Source organism: Glycine soja, chromosome 15, assembly GCF_004193775.1.
Source record: "Glycine soja cultivar W05 chromosome 15, ASM419377v2, whole genome shotgun sequence".
NCBI classification, from domain to species: Eukaryota; Viridiplantae; Streptophyta; class Magnoliopsida; order Fabales; family Fabaceae; genus Glycine; species Glycine soja.
The window spans coordinates 30,410,644-30,430,745 of record NC_041016.1 but is presented as its reverse complement, the minus strand read 5'-3'; the positions used below and the strand labels follow the sequence as shown (position 1 = coordinate 30,430,745).

At 31.2% G+C, this 20,102-nt stretch overlaps 2 protein-coding genes and 2 long non-coding RNA genes across 4 annotated transcripts; 2 read left to right on the top strand and 2 right to left on the bottom strand.

The window, feature by feature from the left end:
* The first annotated feature begins 4,112 nt into the window (after positions 1–4,112).
* LOC114387759 lies at positions 4,113–5,126 on the top strand. The gene is made up of 3 exons (XR_003661402.1): positions 4,113–4,194; positions 4,293–4,419; positions 4,783–5,126. It is a non-coding gene; the product is annotated as an uncharacterized LOC114387759 (long non-coding RNA).
* A 3,007-nt stretch (positions 5,127–8,133) lies between these two features.
* LOC114386055 (factor of DNA methylation 5-like) lies at positions 8,134–9,991 on the bottom strand. Its single transcript, XM_028346064.1, has 4 exons — positions 9,914–9,991; positions 9,507–9,803; positions 8,898–9,116; positions 8,134–8,586 (listed from the first exon to the last, which is right to left on the bottom strand). Exons 1-4 carry the CDS (start codon positions 9,989–9,991, stop codon positions 8,338–8,340), a joined length of 843 nt encoding a protein of 280 aa, XP_028201865.1. The 3' UTR covers positions 8,134–8,337.
* Positions 9,982–11,140, bottom strand: LOC114386490 (factor of DNA methylation 5-like). The gene is made up of 2 exons (XM_028346508.1): positions 10,551–11,140; positions 9,982–10,299 (listed from the first exon to the last, which is right to left on the bottom strand). The coding sequence occupies exons 1-2, from the start codon at positions 11,137–11,139 to the stop codon at positions 10,076–10,078; spliced, it is 813 nt and encodes a 270-aa protein (XP_028202309.1). The 5' UTR covers position 11,140; the 3' UTR covers positions 9,982–10,075.
* Positions 11,141–15,816: 4,676 nt separating this feature from the next.
* On the top strand, positions 15,817–19,503 carry LOC114386707. The gene is made up of 3 exons (XR_003661147.1): positions 15,817–16,436; positions 19,078–19,159; positions 19,258–19,503. It is a non-coding gene; the product is annotated as an uncharacterized LOC114386707 (long non-coding RNA).
* Positions 19,504–20,102: the final 599 nt, after the last annotated feature.

Below are 20,102 nucleotides of genomic sequence, written 5' to 3'. Positions count from 1 at the left end.
TCCTGTGCCCTTGACTTCTTCCCACAAACTCCAAGAATGATGAGAAGGATTTTCCCAGATCAAGAGATAAACCAATAGTCCCAAACTCATTTAGGGAAAAAGCAGATGGAGAGTACTCCACAGCAAAAATGTTCATAACTCTCAAATCACGGCGCCGAAGAAGGTATTTTCCTCTTGCTTGTATTCATCTTCTTTTTTTGTTGAACCACATCTACCGTAATCAATAGTCGGTGCCTCCATTCATCTTTGACCTTCCAACCATCACAACACCACCAAATTCACACGACCACCACCATCCAAACACCACCGCTTCCGCATGCTACCACCGTTGACACCACAATCACCCAAACACTATCGCAACCGCGCACCGCCACTGAAATAATGCCAGATCTGTACCCTAAACCCCCTTCATGCAGCAGATCTATTCCCTAAACCAGGAGTGCGCTCAGTGCCTGCTTCACTTTGCGAATCCGAGCCCGCTACATTTCCTATTCTTGTTAAAGTTTGTTTTATATGTACAGGTATGGCAAGAAAAATTGGAAGTTAATCCTAGATTCCATTCGTAATTTTAATGAGACACGTCTTTTTTGTTTTGCTACAACTTTTTATTGTTGTCTGTTTGTGGTCTTTTTGTTGGATTTGTGGTGCCTATGTTTTAGAGTAGGATGGTAATCTCCACACCAAGTTTGGCATTTGTGTTTCTTGGTTCTATATATGGAATATGTAGTTTGATGGGAGAGAAATTTTGAGTTGATATATTAATTTTGGTTTCATTCCCTCCCTTGTTTTCTCTGCTTTAGGAAGATATTATTTTGTATTCTTAATTTTTCACATGCCTTCTTTAAGACAAACATCTTGGTAGCGGGCACATTTGGAATTTGATACATATAGTTGAATTGAATCTGGACTGGTTACATGAATCTGCAATTGAATGTGGACTGGTTACATGTAAATATGAATAAATTTAGTTTTAATCTCTTGAAAATTTTTATTAGTATCAATCTTAGTATTTTTTTTAAAAACATTCTATCAGTATAAACATATTGCACTTCATATTACCCTATAATGTGCAGTTGCTTTAATCTCATGAATTGTATTTCTAGCTACATTTCACTGAGAAAGCATGTCTTTTTTATTCTTGTTTTTCTTTAATCTATAGGATGTGGCAATTGCTTATGGATTCAATGCTATTAGGTATCAAGCAGCAGTAGATAATAAAGGCTCGAAGAGGTTGGTTCCTTCCTTGACTCTACTCAAGTGACCGATTATATTTAAGCTTGGTTTTTTAAACTATGGGGCCCACCTATTGCAGCCATCCTGAGAATTAATATATCAGAATATATATTTGACATGCTTGATTTCAAGGCTTACATTTCAAACGAAATATATATTTGGTTGCCAACTAAATAACTTGGTAATTGTGATCTTAGATTCGGATAGTGTGTGTATTATATTTATATAGAGCCACAGGCAAGAAACATAACATAAGTGTTACATCCATGACTCCTTAAAAGACGTTTCTTGTAGTGCTTTTCTAGCTCTCCCTTGGCAATTGCTGGTTTGGATGATTTTTTTTCTTGTTTGTGATGTGCTAGAGATGATAAGGTATATGTTTTATGTAAGAAATAAGAAAAGAACATTGATTATTTAAATATTGGAGATATAAAAGTGAATTCATGAAGTGCTTTGTGCGTCATTTGGGGTTTAATAGTTTGAGATTTTTCCAAAGAGGAAGAATGACATTTAGTAGGGGTATGAACTAGCTCCTCATCCTTATTTTGAACTACATATTAGGAAATATGAGATAGGTCATGAATTTTGTCTTTCAGGATATGAGATAGGTCATGAAATTGATCTTACATTAATCAAAATTTAAGATGATGTTGTTAATAAAAAATGATCTCACATAATCATTTAGATATTCAAGAAGACATTGGCTGGGCTAAAGTTGAATTTGAAGACAACAAAGTGATACACTATGCTAAACAAAGAAGAAGATTTGAACAAAATGGAAATATTGAAGATAAGTTTTTTGATGCCTTGTTATTTCCTTTGATAAATTTTACCTTCTCTCTTTGAATTAATTTCATTTTTGCTATTAAATGAACTTATACTTAAATTTAACATTTTCTTCTTAATATTCATGTTGCAGTGTACCCAGGAAATGTCTTGGCCTTGCACATGTCTAAACCACAAGGATTTAAGTACTCTAGTGGACAGTATATTTTTCTGAGCTGCCCAGATGTCTCGCCTTTTCAATAGTAAGTGAACATTGGTTTTCTTAATATTTATATAGCATATTACCATTAAAATCAGGGAGAGACGTTAACAAAAAAATTAATTTGCTTCTTTGTAAATTTCCCATTTCTTTTAGTTGTTAGGAAGTAGTAGATATATATCAGACTTGGGAAAATGACATGGTTGGAAGGATTGACAACAGTTTCACATTTTATTGCATGTTATTTATTATGAGATTTATTTTTATTATAACTATAAAGATTTATTTGATTAAAGTTTTTAGTTTTTTTTAAGGAAAAAGATTTTAGTTATGTCTAACCGATTATGATAATTAAAACTATGTATTATAGTACTAATTAAATTAGTTTGACTAGCTTGTTTATATGATATGAATCTAATTTAAGATGGCTCTCATGATAAGTTACTTTAAAACTTAGTAATAAAGTTTCTAAATATAATGTCGTTTTTTACCGATGTAAAAAGCGCGCTTTCTAGTAGTGTTACTCAAACTACACAAATATCCACGCGTTGTGCGGATTTGAAAATCATTAAAGAAATATTTAAATAAATTATTTATTTACTAAATCAAATTTAAAAGTATAACTGTCAATGATATTTTATATTATTTTTTGTTAAAGGAGATAAAAAATTACATATAAATTAAGATATTTTTTCTTTATCATTATATTTATAAGGAAATATTTCAAAATTGGAGGCTGACACCTGAACTAAAGTTGATTAACGTGAAGATAGAAGTAAGCGTTGTGTATAATTATTATAAGAACAATATAAGAATAAAGTGAAATTGACATAATAAAATAACTAAAAAATATATATTTAATGAAAGAAAAATAGTCAATCATAATGATAAAGCACATAAAAGTGATGCGAATAAAACACCGAAAATTTTTCATTTAAATAGACTTTTTATATTTATTTCCTTTTGTTGGTGACCTGATGTTGATTTTTTTTTCTTTTGTGTGCTTCTTTTTAAAATTTGATGTCAAAACAATTTATTTATTCGTCTTTCTCCTTAATGAACTTTTTGAGATTGAATAAAATTCATTTGATGATGAAGATGCATATTTTGACTTCTCAGATGCTTGTAGCTTTGGACTTCGACCTATGACAACTTGTTTATTAGCCTTTTTTCTTAATGGACTTTGTGAGATTTGATAAACTTCTTCATTAAATGATGAAGATGCACCTTTTAACTTGTTGGATGCTTGTAGCTTTGGGCTATGACTTACAATTAGTTCTCCATCTCACTCATTTGATGTTGTTTGTTGTGGTGAAGTGGATTCCTTTTTTAATAAAAGTATTAATTAGTTGACAAAAATGTAAATAAATTATAAATATGGTTACCTGTTTAATTTCTTTGAGGAGAGGATCATGTTAAATGATATTTTGTGGGATAAAAGTCATTGTGATGGTATAGCTTTGAAACCCTTCCTTCAAGTTGTGAGCTTGATTTCAAAATTAAAAGTGTGTTTGCAAAGGGTATCCAATATTGGGGGTATGTAAGCCATATTTTACATTTTGGGTGTGAAGGAGTTCAGATGCTATTGTGTTTAGAATTTGTTATGCATCTTGATCAAACATTGGGAATATTGTTATACCGGTATCATTAGAGACTTTCAATAGGCCAGTAGTCTCATTCAGGTAACTTTGATTAAAGTTAAGGTCTTTTGTTATGAAGGAATGTTGTTTGGTTTTATGATTTGTTACAATAATTCATGTTTTCTTCCACTCTGTCATTAGGGTATTACTTCTAGATTGTGAAAGTAAAAAGGATAAAATGAATTGAGCTTCTCCCAGAAGTTAAAAACTACTTATGCACTTGGCTTTTATCTTCATATTTTCTTCTCTTATAGGTGTTTGTGGGGAAGTTTATCCACTCCTGATTTGCCAGTGATTGGCTATGACTTGCCTCTTCTTTTCCAACCAATGTTGATGGTACTTGTGGCAATTTTAAAGCTTAATTGTTTTGATAATCATAATTATTTTTAACCTTATATTGATGAAATATGTATGTTTCTGTTTGTTTGATGAAGTCATGATTACGGGTGGAGCAACATCACCTGTTTTCTACAATTTGAGGCGAAGACACCGCCACCCTTGATTTGCTGTGATTGACTATGACTTGGCTCTTCTTTTCCAAGCAATGTTGATGCTTGAAAGGTACAGGTTGATATTTTTTATAAAAAATATGATAAATCATAAAAGGTGAAACATAAGATAAATCACTGTGTTTTTTGGACTTCTTTTCACTGTCTGGATCATGATACATGCATTAGAGATTGGGATAGTTGGTATCCTATGAGTTGTTCTACTCACAATTTGAGTTTTTAATTTCTTGCATTTGTGGTCATTGGTCAACATAATATGATGATGATATATACTATATTTTGGAATAGAATTACACAAGAACTTGTTGTGGAGTGTATTAGGTGATCAATGTGCTGTAGGTATAAAGAAAAGAAAAAAAAATAGAGAATAATGCATATGTAGAGAATAGTTTTCTGACATACATTTTCTCTTCAGGTTTATGCTCTGTCCTGGATAGTGATGGTTGGTAGCTGACATGGTTATCCTTAAGGACGGTATTCGGTGATTAAAAAAAGTTTGTTCTTTTTGCTTGTGCTTGATAATGATCTTATTAATCTTTCTGGCTCGAGTATCATGGTTCAATCATCATGGCAATGACTAATTCAATTCAATACTATACTCAAAATATTAGATTACATGTAATGTATGAGATATAAAAAATAAAGTTACTTTATGTCTTTCTGCATTTGTGGAGTTAGATTAGTTTCTCTGATGATTTTTATTGATACAGTGAACTTACAACCACTTCTTTCTGATTGGTGTGGTGTTATATATGTTCAAATAAGACAAGCATGATTAATATATTTGGATACCAAATTATATATATATATATATATATATATATATATATATATATATATATATATATATATATATATATATATAATGAGAATCAATATGTTGCAAATGAACTGCTAATTTAAGAGATGCACTGCCATTGTACTTCAGCCCCCTAATTATGTTTATCACCTGTCTTCTTTATGTGATTGATGCCCATTGCCAGTGTCATCATATTCAACTTGCTTATGAAACTGTTTTAATTACAAGATTGTACTTTTAAGAGTAGGAGCGACTCAACCTCTTTGTGAAAATGGTTTGCTTACTGCTGATGCAATGAACAAAGCTGATGAGGAAACCATCTAAAAGTTGATTTACCCAGTATGTTCTTTGTCACAGAATCTATGGTATCTGTTGAAAACCATTTACTCATGCTATTCAAATAATCTGGATTTTATACAAGAAAAGCGAGTAACTTGAAGAAAATTGCCAATATTTTTGTTTCTTGAAGTACGATGGAGACATACCAAGCTCAATAGAGGAACTACTCTTGCTGCCAGGAATAGGTCCTAAGATTGCTCATCTGGTAAGTACAAAATACTTATGAGATTCAAAAATCATTTTTTTCCTTTTTTCCCTAGTTAAAATAATTATTTGGTATCACACACATTAGGAATTTGTGCCTTGATGAAAAAACTCAAGTTTTAGTTCGTGAAGGGACAATGTCCAAGGGATATGTGTAGATACTCATGTGCACCGCATTTGCAATCGTCTTGGGAGGGAACTGATGAGGCAGAAGCTACTTGGGAGAATGTTGCTGAATTCCAAGCTAACTTTCCTAACTTGAACCTTGAGGACAAGGTTGTTTTAAAAGGGGATGGCATTGTAATGATCTGAGATAAAAGAAAGCATCTAGAAGGAAAAAATGACTCATTTGAGACAACTCAACAGAGGGGAATATTTGCCAAATCACACGTATCCACTATGGGTAACAGAAAGAGTGTGAAAGAGAGAAAACCCAACTCTAGGTTGGTGGATTATGTAACCAACTAATAGTGGTATTTAGAGGGGAGAGAAGGTGTAGTGAGGGAGGGTGGTTATGAGTGAACATTTCTCTTTCTTCTTCTTTTTCTCTCTGTGACTATTGTACTCAGTCCTTCTAATTGTACACACTGTACTCTTAGAGGTTGATTCTCATTTTTAGTACGGGAATAAAACGAGTACATTCTATAATTTCCAGTATTTCCCTTTCAGAAGTTATATAGGATGACACTCTTTCCAGTTTAAGACCATCCCACAGACAACTATATATTTTTGGGCTTTGATTTGATTTATATTTTGCTTAATTTTGTTTGTCAAATACCTTAGGGTATGAAACAATTTCTTCCCCTTTACGCTGAACTTCTAATGATTATGAACATTTTTTTTTGTCTGACTTTTTGCGGTTTGTTTTTATACTTCGTTGCTATTTTTTCCTTAAACTCATATTTTGTTATATTGTTTAGAGTTTTAGGAGATAGTCTACGAGGTAAGCTATAATTTTTATGCATTTTCCTCAGTGCTTAATTATCTGGATTTGCATGCAAGCTCTCCACCTCAGAGTATCTTTTTGCCATTTTTATGATTTTTACTTTTGCGATTTCTACGTTATTCTTTCCTTTTCCCTCCCGTGATGTTTGCTGTTGTGGGATATAAACCCAATATCTCATAGAGCAAACAACTACAAGGGACAAATTCAACAAATTACCCGTGATTCCACATTTTCAGGGCTATTTACTGTGTAACATTTGTCCCACTTAATTACTCTAATTCATTTGTTTTTCATTCCACCAGTTTTTATTCATTTCATTACTTCCTTTCTCAAACACTTATGCTTTTAAAAAAGCTACTTATATTTCATTTAAAACAATATCCACCTATTTCTGAATTTAATTTTAATTGAGTTTGTAAGGCCTGTAAAATAATTGTTTTTTTAATTAGTATCCGTTGATAGATTCAACATAGGTTTGATTACAATTAGAATTTTTATTGAGTTTTTTAATTACTGAAAAGTTCTATCAAATCTTATTTTTGTTTCTTCAAAATTATGTTAATTATATCTTTTCCATCAATTTTGTTACATTGACTAATGGAATTGACTCATCACTCTCTTTGGTTCCTTTCTCTAACTTATTCACTCAAAAGTCATGGTCACCACACCCACAACACCATCAATCTCCTCCACACAGCCCAAATTGTAACAACGTAATTTTTCATAATGTATGATAAGTGTTTAATTAAAATACAAGAAAAGACAAAATTTAGCGGTGCGGGTTTAAGGGCTTCAATTTCGAGCACCCTTGCCACGTGTTGCTTCCTGATTGGTGGATTTAACGGCTCATTTAATTCTGCTTAATACTCATAATTGTGCGTATCTTATCCATTACTCTTTCTTCTCTCTCCTGAGTTTTCTCTTGTTGTTGTGTTTTCTCCCTCTGCGTTTTCTCCCTCAATCTTCTCTTTCTCCATCTTTCTCATCTCAATCTTCTTCTCTTTTCCTTTTATTCTTTTTGTTTCTTCCTTCATGCAGGCGATTCCAACTTCATTTCCAACACTATAAATTTTGCTATATAGTTTATTAATTTTATGTGTTTGATTTAATTTGATGACAAATTATGTAGGTTTTCTCAATGTATTTTAATTATTTCCCTTTATAATTATGAGTGACAACAAATTATAGTCAAAATGTCTTCTTTCCTATTGAGGCAGAAATGTTGTTAGTTTTCTTTGTTATGTGCGTATCAAATATCTATCTCTCGCATAGCCATAATTGTTCACTATATTGAGTACAGACCATCATATACTATTCTCAACCAATAAGGACAAAATCTAATGTGTTTATGTACCTATTGGTGAAAAAAGCATCTTCTATGACTCAAATGATTAATACCTTACAAGAAAGAGGACCAATGGAATCATACAATCAAAAATTACAATACTTGCTGAATAAAAAAATCTAACAATCCGGGTTGCAAACTAGTATAATTAAAGACAAATTAATAACAATGAAAGTAGTTATTCTCTCTTTAACCTGTCATAGCAAAAATAGTATATAATCTAACCACAAGATTACTAGCACCTATAAAACTATATAGCATTACAAGTGCTGAGTATTGTGTCCCAAAAGTAGGTTACATAAAGGGAATAACTTAAATATGGGATTGCCATTCATCGTCACCGCATCTTGATAACCCTATTGCTTATGTACTTCAAAGCTTCAGTTACGATGGCTCTACGTCCATTTTCGGAGTCCCATATCTCAGGTATCACTTGTTTCTCACTTGAATTATGGGTGTTCTCAGCATCATCAGAATTATGATACTCATGCAATTCCTTTAGAGCTGTCACCACAGCAACGTATGCCTCCTCTCCCAAATCATTTTTTAAAGATAATAATTTAGGATCATTTTCATCAATTTCTTCCTGAAAAAATAAAATGAGAGAGACATCAAATTTTGCTCATTTAATTGTCCATGCTAGTGTACATTTGTGACACATAATTGAATCCCCTACCCTGCTGATAACATGCCATGTTTTACAGATTATGCCAGTTTGGTTGTAACAAACTCTAAATTGGAGATATACATAAAATTTTCTTACATGATCATGTGTTTATGGGATCTATAATAAAGGAACATTATTACAATTGAACGAGCCTTCTCTTCTACTAATTCACAGCTATGTTAAACCAAAACATGAAGAAAACATAGAAGGAACCAAGATGTATCATATACCTGTATTTCCTTCCCTTCGACATCAACAATCTTAAAAGGGTGCCATGTTGAATCCAGAATTTCTTTTTGCCACTTTGCGCACAGTTTGACAGACTCCGATGATGCTTTTTTGTTATTTTTATACCTATTCATGCACACTTTTTTAAATGACCTAGCACTGACCTCCCCAATTTTTTTTATTTGAATCTTAGTAACCCCTTTCAAGAATTGTGGTAATTCCTGAATTGTCAAGCAAATGCATTCAATTAGCTTTTGCACGGAAAACATTAATTGTGATAAAACAGTACCAACAGCCAATAGCTATAGTAAAAAATGTTCACAAAACATTAAGATAATGTTTACTGCAGTGCCATTAATGAAATGTGTAAACTCTCCATTTTAACACTTAAAATTGGATAATCCTTTTTAACTTCTAACTTTACAAAATCTTTTTAACTTTGTAAAATATTATTCACTTAAAAAACCTTTATGATACAAAGTAAAAGTAAAAAATGAATTACTTTTTGTGAAGTTGAAAAATTAAAGTAAAAGGTTTAATAAAATTATGAACTAAAGTGTCTCCTTAGTATAAGGATTAGAATAAGGATTTTCTCAGAACAGAACATTTACCTTAATAATTTGTTGCCTAGCATCTTCTAGCTCGATTTTAGCTTCTTGTACCTTCTTCTTCAAAGCTTGATTTTCATCATCTTTTACGGACATATAAAAAATCATGTCCTCCAATTTTTCTTCTATCTCTTCTATTTCTATCTTTCTTTTATTCTCATGATCAGCTTCCTCCAAGTTCACACACTTCAAAACCTTGAGTTGTTCCTCTAGTTCAGCAATTTCTAACTTCAACTTTTGTTCATTTTCCATCTCTTTTTCAAGCTTCAACAGTGCATCACTGACAGCTTTTTTCTCCATCTGCAAAATTATTTTGCAAGATCCAGTGATTAATAAGCCATGAAATTGGGCAACATGAAACCAAAAATAAACTCACTTATGAATGAAGAAACAAACAACACGTAACACACCTGATGCTTTTCAAGCAAACTGAGAACATCACTTCTGGCCTTCATCTGCTTCTCTGATGCTAAAATTAGTGATTCCATTTGCTTGACATTATAAGTTAAATAGTTCGTATTAATATTGATATTATCATTAACAAATTTTATGTCATTCAAATTCAAGATAAGTTAATTAAAAAGATTTACGCTTTTCTTTTCTTCCTCAAATTTTCTCCTTTGTTGTATAGTTGACTTTTCTTGTTCAATCAGTTGTTGACACCAGCGATCGAGTTCATCATTCATTGTATCTATCTCTTGTTGCAATTTTTTATTTTTTTCCATGGCTTTATAAGTAATTTCACGTCCACGCATTACGATCGACTTCAACACTGGAGCACAATTTACATGATCATCTGCCATGTAATAAGATGAAGTTCAAACATCAAACCAATAAATAAAACATATGCTTAATATATTCAAGAGTGGAGAAGCATCTTTAGGGATTCAAGAGAATTCTACATTGCGCATTTGGATCCACCTATAGTTACAGCTAGTTCTAATCATGTTTGATCAAAATAGTTAGTTAGATTTGATCCATCGAATCTATTAACTTTTAAAATAATTAATTAAAATTAAAGTTTCTTTCATTAATAGGGTTACAAACCTTCAGCACAAGTCTGGTGAAGCAAGTCTCTCTTCTTCTCAATCTCTTTCATCATTTTATCCAATGACATGTAGTCCTCAATGTACTTCGATTCCATCTCACTAATCTTTTTGTTTACAGAGCCTATTTCCCCATACAAATGATCCAGAGTTTCAGTTTTTTCATTCAATGACTCTTGTGCAACCATAGAGGTTGTTTTCAGCTCAGCTTTCTGACGGAGAAAATTTCCAACAAGCCCTTCTGAGTTGTAATCTTCTGCCTGTGCACACCAACCAAATAAGCCTGACGAATAACCCATTTTCCTTGACTCATAATAATCCTTTTTTCCATGATGATCAACAAGAAAATCTGTATCTAACTTCATCATTTGTGTGAACCCAATCCATTCTGTACCAAATTCCAGCACAACGTACCCTGTTGGATCTTCTGCACAATGCAAAACATAAGCCTCTTCGGGTTTGTATTGTTCAAACTTTCTCAGCCAATACATGCTATCACACTCCACTGGTTCATGCTTTGGCTTCCCAAATATGTTGGCAACAATGCCTGTCCAAGGCCAAACATACCTCTCATCTGAACTGCTAGCCATTGATGCTAAGTGACAAACATTGGAAAAAAAAATCAATTTCTGACAAAAATTCAGTACTTATTCTTTTATACTTTCTTTGGTTTTAAATAATAAGTGATATTTAAAATTGTTTTTTAATTTTTGATAAATTTTAATTTAAAATAAAAAATTCTTTAAAAAGTAGATTAAGATGTGTATTACTATCATTTTTTAAATTTGGCTGAAAGAACAATTTTCAAACGTCGCCATAAAAATGAGCTACTTTTGTTTGTTACAATAAACTAGAAAATATATGCTCCATGTGTATGGTTGATCTTTGTACTAACCAATATTTATGAACAATGATAGACGTTAACTTCTAAGGGTCACATGTAAAAAAAAAATCAAGGGTTTTACCTAAATTTTTCGTCTTAAGATAGGTCTACATACAAAGAAAATGATACAGACAATAACATCCTTCATTTCCATCATGTATACAATGATATCTCCTACATTTTACTCAATTTACATAAAAACTCTTTCGATTTGCTTAAAACCATTTCTGTGACACCCTCACCCATATCGATGTCATATTTAGTTTTGAAAGCTGAAACCGAGAATTACACTTGATTACATAATTATACATATGTCCTCTCTGTGTTTTTATACATATTACAAATTTAACACCGTGATTTTAAAAAATTAGGTACAATAACCCTTTATTGTTTCAGATTTGGATTACTAAGTGATAGATCCACAAGTCCCCAAATTGAATTGTAATATTGATAACTTAGTTGCAACACTAATGAAAATTAAAAACACAATTAAAAAACTCACTTTTGTACTTCAAATGCTCCTTAGCTCTTCTTCCTTCCCTTACTCTGCGTGCTCTCATATGACTAGTATCTTGTTGGTTCTCTTCACTGATTCTTGTTGCCCAATTGCACCCTATCTTCTAAATCCAATGGTCAATTTATGTGTGTTAAGCAATTCTGTAAAAATGCAATGACGTGTGTCTGTTTATACCAGCAAAAGACAAACTGCAATTTCTTTTTAGAATCATTAAAAGTGCACATTTATTGTGTCTTTCATTTTATCTATTACATTTCTATCATATTTATTACATTTAAGACTTGTTTGGAGTAACAAAAAGAAAATAAAAAAAAAATTAAATTTTGAATTCGGGAAAAAGTCTAAAAGGAAAGAAAATTTTAGATTTTTTCTTTTTGAAGTCAACCTTTTACTCTTGTTCCTTTTCATTTTTTTCCAAGCAGGCAATTTTTTGTTTGTTATTCATGGTTTTCCCCATCGTTTCTTTCCTTTCCATTCGATTATAGCATGAATATTATTATTTAACTTTTATTTTATAGTAGTTATGTGTACTAATTTGAACTCAGTTTTGACCCTAGGATGCACAGACAAACAAAATTGTGCATGGGATTAATTTTGTATTTTTTATTTAAATCTTTTCGGTATCTTAGAAAAATGTAAATTTATTAGAAATAAATAATTAAGGAACATTTAATAATATTATTAAATTTTATTCTATGATAAGTGTATTAAATAAATAATATTTTATGAAGTAAAATATTTTTTTAGGAAACTAAAAAACAGAAGAATATAGAATATAATAATGACTCGAAATCAAATAGAAAAAAAAAGAGATAAGATAAAAAAAATAAGATAAAAAGAAGTCTTTTTTTTCAAGCTCCATTTTTTGCTCTTCTTGTTTATGTGACAACATAAACAAAGTAATTCTATTTTTCAATAGGGGAGTTGAGTAGACTAAAGCATCGGATTGCTAATCCGTTGTTTAAATTTTTGTACAGAGGGTTCAAATCCCTCTCTTTCCATTGATAATTTGATATTTTTTGTTGAACTTCTTTGTTTTCCTTGTTTGTTTGATTTTTTTTATTTACTAGTTAAAGATTTTAATTTAGCTAATTCGCTTTCTTAATCTTAAAAGTATATATATATATATATATATATATATATATATATATATATAACATAATATAAAAATCCCCTTAGACTTTACTTCGGGAAGGTATAGAATATAAATTTTTTTATTTTGATAGCTTTAGCATATGATAAATTTACATTAATAGTACATTAATGACATTCAATACTATATTAATAACTGTCATACACAAAAGCAAACGGTGATTGTGTGTTTACAGTAGTAAAAAAAGATGTTTTAACATCGTTAAATTTAAGTCGATTTTTGAAAAACGATGTAGAAAATAAGTAATGACATTTTTGAAATTGAATATAACTTTTTTAAGACGGTCATATAAAACCCGTATTTGATAAAAGTGTTTACGTCGGTGTTTGCAAAACCGTATTTGCTTTTATAATTACTAAGTCAGTCTTTAGTATTGATCGTCTTTAATTTTAAGTTAAATAATAAATTAAATTTTTATTGCTAGTGGTTGCTCAAATTTCACTTCTCCTTCCATTGTGCTTCTCGTGCCTGCTGGAATTCCACTTCTCTGTCCATTGTGCTTCCTGTGCCCTCGACTTCTTCCCAAAAACTCCAAGAATGATGAGAAGGATTTTCCCAGATTGAGAGATAAACCAATAGTCCCAAACTCATTTAGGGAAAAACCAGATGGAGAGAACTCCACGACAAAAATGTTCATAACTCTCAAATCACGGTGCCGAAGAAGGTATTTTCCTCTTGCTTGTATTCATCTTCTTTTTTTGTTGAACCACATCTACCGTAATCAACAGTCGGTGCCTCCATTCATCTTGGACCTTACAACCATCGCAACACCACCAAATTCACACGACTACCACCATCCAAACACCACCGCTTCCGCATGCTACCACCGTTGACACCACAATCACCCAAACACTATCGCAACCGCGCACCGCCACTGAAATAATGCCAGATCTGTACCCTAAACCCCCTTCATGCAGCAGATCTATTCCCTAAACCAGGAGTGCGCTCAGTGCCTGCTTCACTTTGCGAATCCGAGCCCGCTACATTTCCTATTCTTGTTAAAGTTTGTTTTATATGTACAGGTATGACAAGAAAAATTGGAAGTTAATCCTAGATTCCATTCGTAATTTTAATGAGATGTGTCTTTTTTTTTTTTTGCTACAACTTTTTATTGTTGTCTGTTTGTGGTCTTTTTGTTGGATTTGTGGTGCCTATGTTTTAGAGTAGGATGGTAATCTCCACACCAAGTTTGGCATTTGTGTTTCTTGGTTCTATATATGGAATATGTAGGTTGATGGGAGAGAAATTTTGAGTTGATATATTAATTTTGGTTTCATTCCCTCCCTTGTTTTCTCTGCTTTAGGAAGATATTATTTTGTATTCTTTATTTTTCACATGCCTTCTTTAAGACAAACATCTTGGTAGTGGGCACATTTGGAATTTGATACATATAGTTGAATTGAATCTGGACTGGTTACATGAATCTGCAATTGAATGTGGACTGGTTACATGTAAATATGAATAAATTTAGTTTTAATCTCTTGAATATTTTTATTAGTATCAATCTTAGTATTTTTTTAAAAAACATTCTATCAGTATAAACATATTGCACTTCATATTACCCTATAATGTGCAGTTGCTTTAATCTCATGAATTGTATTTCTAGCTACATTTCACTGAGAAAGCATGTCTTTTTTATTCTTGTTTTTCTTTAATCTATAGGATGTGGCAATTGCTTATGGATTCAATGCTATTAGGTATCAAGCAGCAGTAGATAATAAAGGCTCGAAGAGGTTGGTTCCTTCCTTGACTCTACTCAAGTGACCAATTATATTTAAGCTTGGTTTTTTAAACTATGGGGCCCACCTAATGCAGCCATCCTGAGAATTAATATATCAGAATATATATTTGACATGCTTGATTTCAAGGCTTACATTTCAAACGAAAGATATATTTGGTTGCCAACTAAATAACTTGGTAATTGTGATCTTAGATTCGGATAGTGTGTGTATTATATTTATATAGAGCCACAGGCAAGAAACATAACATAAGTGTTACATCCATGACTCCTTAAAAGACGTTTCTTGTAGTGCTTTTCTAGCTCTCCCTTGGCAATTGCTGGTTTGGATGATTTTTTTTTTCTTGTTTGTGATGTGCTGGAGATGATAAGGTATACGTTTTATGTAAGAAATAAGAAAAGAACATTGATTATTTAAATATTGGATATATAAAAGTGAATTCATGAAGTGCTTTGTGCGTCATTTGGGGTTAATAGTTTGAGATTTTTCCAAAGAGGAAGAATGACATTTAGTAGGGGTATGAACTAGCTCCTCATCCTTATTTTGAACTACATATTAGGAAATATGAGATAGGTCATGAATTTTGTCTTACAGGATATGAGATAGGTCATGAAATTGATCTTACATTAATCAAAATTTAGGATGATGTTGTTAATAAAAAATGATCTCACATAATCATTTAGATAGCCTGAAAGCTAAATATCTGCCTATGCACGCGGTTTATTTCATGAATATATTCAAGATGACATTGGCTGGGCTAAAGTTGAATTTGAAGACAACAAAGTGATACACTATGCTAAACAAAGAAGAAGATTTGAACAAAATGGAAATAGTGAAGATAAGTTTTCTGATGCCTTGTTATTTCCTTTGATAAAAAGAACATTGATAAGGTATATGTTTTATGTAAGAAAGAAGAAAAGAACATTGATTATTTAAATATTGGATATATAAAAGTGAATTCATGACGTGCTTTGTGCGTCATTTGGGGTTAATAGTTTGAGATTTTTCCAAAGAGGAAGAATGACATTTAGTAGGGGTATGTACTAGCTCCTCATCCTTATTTTGAACTACATATTAGGAAATATGAGATAGGTCATGAATTTTGTCTTACAGGATATGAGATAGGTCATGAAATTGATCTTACATTAATCAAAATTTAGGATGATGTTGTTAATAAAAAATGATCTCACATAATCATTTAGATAGCCTGAAAGCTAAATATCTGCCTATGCACGCGGTTGATTTCAGGAATATATTCAAGATGACATTGCCTGGGCTAAAGTTGAATTTGAAGACAACAAAGTGATACACTATGCTAAACAAAGAAGAAGATTCGAACAAAATGGAAATAGTGAAGATAAGTTTTCTGATGCCTTGTTATTTCCTTTGATAAATTTTACCTTCTCTCTTTGAATTAATTTCATTTTTGCTATTAAATGACCTTATACTAAAATTTAACATTTTCTTCTTAAGATTCAGGTTGCAGTGCACCCAGGAAATGTCTTGGCCTTGCACATGTATAAACCACAAGGATTTAAGTACTCTAGTGGACAGTATATTTTTTTGAGCTGCCCTGATGTCTCGCCTTTTCAATGGTAAGTGAACATTGGTTTTCTTAATATTTTTATAGCATATTACCATTAAAATCAGGGAGAGACGTTAACAAAAAAAATTAATTTGCTTCTTTGTAAATTTCCCATTTCTTTTAGTTGTTAGGAAGTAGTAGATATATATCATACTTGGGAAAATGACATGGTAGGAAGGATTGACAACAGTTTCACATTTTATTGCATGTTACTTATTATGAGATTTATTTTTATTATAATTAAAAAGATTTATTTCATTAAAGTTTTTAGTTTTTTTAAGGAAAAAGATTTTAATTATGTCTAACCGATTACGATAATTAAAACTATGTATTATAGTACTGATTAAGTTAGTTTGACTAGCTTGTTTATATGATATGAATCTAATTTAAGATGGCTCTCATGATAAGTTACTTTAAAACTTAGTAATAAAGTTTCTAAATAGAACATACAGGTTTCTCTCTCTCTCCCATAATTTTTGTTTTCTTAGAAGACCATAATATTATAATGTGCTTTGTGTATATTGTGTGGTTTCTTCTTTATGGAAATATATTGTGTATATTGTGTGATTTTTAAAGGATAATGATGATTTTTATATAATTATCTTCAAAGTCATACCAATGGTAATTATCCAATCAACAACTATATACTTAGTTTCATGAATGTTTAATTATATTTGTTGATTATTACTTAGATAATATTATAATTATAAATATGTAACTTTTCATATTAAAATTAATGTTTATAATTAGAAAACTATTTTATATGTTACTAATATTTATTGATTATTAGTAAGATATAAAATAGTTTTCTAATTATAAATATTGATTTTAATATTATATAATAATATTTATTGATTATTAGCGATATTGATAATATCGTAATATTGATTTAATTTATCAAAAATTTATTTGTAGGTAATTCAACATTTAACAATTGTGCTGATGTAAGCAATGATGTAGAAATATGTAGTTTCTAAGACGGTGCTGACGTCAGCACCGTCTTAGAAACTACATATTTCCACATCGCTCCTGACATCAGCACCGATGTGGAAACGGACATATTCTACATCGTTTACCACCAAGGGATGACCGACTTAGAAGATGTAATTTCTACATCGGTGGTGGGCTGAGGACCGATGTAGAAAACGTTATATTTCTACAACGGTGGATTTTGGAACGATGTTGAAACATAACACTAACAACGTCGTATTCTACATCGGTTGAGCACCGATGTAGAATGTCGTTTTTGACCGATGTAAAAAGCACGCTTTCTAGTAGTGTTACTCAAACTAGACAAATATCCATGCGTTGTGCGGATTTGTAAATCATTAAAGAAATATTTAAATAAACTATTTATTTACTAAATCAAATTTAAAAGTATAACTATCAATGATATTTTATATTATTTTTTGTTAAAGGAGATAAAAAATTACATATAAATTAAGATATTTTTTCTTTATCATTATATTTATAAGGAAATATTTCAAAATTGGAGGCTGACCACTGAACTAAAGTTTATTAACGTGAAGATAGAAGTAAGCGTTGTGTATAATTATTATAAGAACAATATAAGAACAAAGTGAAATTGACATAATAAGATAACTAAAAAATATTTATTTAATGAAATAAAAATAGTCAATCATAATGATAAAGCACATAAAAGTGATGCGAATAAAACACCGAAAATTTTTCATTTAAATAGACTTTTTGTATTTATTTTCTTTTGCTGGTGACCTGATGTTTTTTTTTTCTTTTGTGTGCTTCTTTTAAAACTTTGATGTCAAAACAATTTATTTATTCGTCTTTCTCCTTGATGAACTTTTTGAGATTGAATAAAATTCATTTGATGATGAAGATGCATATTTTGACTTCTCAGATGCTTGTAGCTTTGGACTTCGACCTATGACAACTTGTTTATTAGCCTTTTTTCTTAATGGACTTTGTGAGATTTGATAAACTTCTTCATTAAATGATGAAGATGCACCTTTTAACTTGTTGGATGCTTGTAGCTTTGGGCTATGACTTACAATTAGTTCTCCATCTCACTCATTTGATGTTGTTTGTTGTGGTGAAGTGGATTCCTTTTTTAATAAAAGTATTAATTAGTTGACAAAAATGTAAATAAATTATAAATATGGTTACCTGTTTAATTTCTTTGAGGAGAGGATCATGTTAAATGATATTTTGTGGGATAAAAGTCATTGTGATGGTATAGCTTTGAAACCCTTCCTTCAAGTTGTGAGCTTGATTTCAAAATTAAAAGTGTGTTTGCAAAGGGTATCCAATATTGGGGGTATGTAAGCCATATTTTACATTTTGGGTGTGAAGGAGTTCAGATGCTATTGTGTTTAGAATTTGTTATGCATCTTGATCAAACATTGGGAATATTGTTATACCGGTATCATTAGAGACTTTCAATTGACCAGTAGTCTCATTCAGGTAACTTTGATTAAAGTTAAGGTCTTTTGTTATGAAGGAATGTTGTTAGGTTTTATGATTTGTTACAATAATTCATGTTTTCTTCCACTCTATCATTAGGGTATTACTTCTAGATTCTGAAAGTAAAAAGGATAAAATGAATTGAGCTTCTCCCAGAAGTTAAAAACTACTTATGCACTTGGCTTTTATCTTCATATTTTCTTCTCTTATAGGTGTTTGTGTGGAAGTTTATCCACTCCTGATTTGCCAGTGATTGGATATGACTTGCCTCTTCTTTTCCAACCAATGTTGATGGTACTTGTGGCAATTTTAAAGCTTAATTGTTTTGATAATCATAATTATTTTTAACCTTATATTGATGAAATATGTATGTTTCTGTTTGTTTGATGAAGTCATGATTACGGGTGGAGCAACATCACCTGTTTTCTACAATTTGAGGCGAAGGTGGTTATGAGTGGACATTTCTCTTTCTTCTTCTTTTTCTCTCTGTGACTATTGTACTCAGTCCTTCTAATTGTACACACTGTACTCTTAGAGGTTGATTCTCATTTTTAGTACGGGAATAAAATGAGTACATTCTATAATTTCCAGTATTTCCCTTTCAGAAGTTATATAGGATGACACTCTTTCCAGTTAAAGACCATCCCACAGACAACTATATATTTTTGGGCTTTGATTTGATTTATATTTTGCTTAATTTTGTTTGTCAAATACCTTAGGGTATGAAACAATTTCTTCCCCTTTACGCTGAACTTCTAATGATTATGAACATATTTATTTTGTCTGACTTTTTGCGGTTTTTTTGGATACTTCGTTGCTATTTTTTCCTTAAACTCATATTTTGTGAGATTGTTCAGAGTTTTAGGAGGTAGTCTACGAGGTAAGCTATAATTTTTATGCATTTTCCTCAGTGCTTAATTATCTGGATTTGCATGCAAGCTCTCCACCTCAGAGTATCCTTTTGCCATTTTTACGATTTTTACTTTTGCGATTTCTACGTTATTCTTTCCTTCTCCCTCCCGTGATGTTTGCTGTTGTGGGTTATAAACCCAATATCTCATAGAGCAAACAACTACAAGGGACAAATTCAACAAATTACCCGTGATTCCACATTTTCAGGGCTATTTACTGTGTAACATTTGTCCCACTTAATTACTCTAATTCATTTGTTATTCATTACACCAGTTTTTATTCATTTCATTACTTCCTTTCTCAAACACTTATGCTTTTAAAAAAG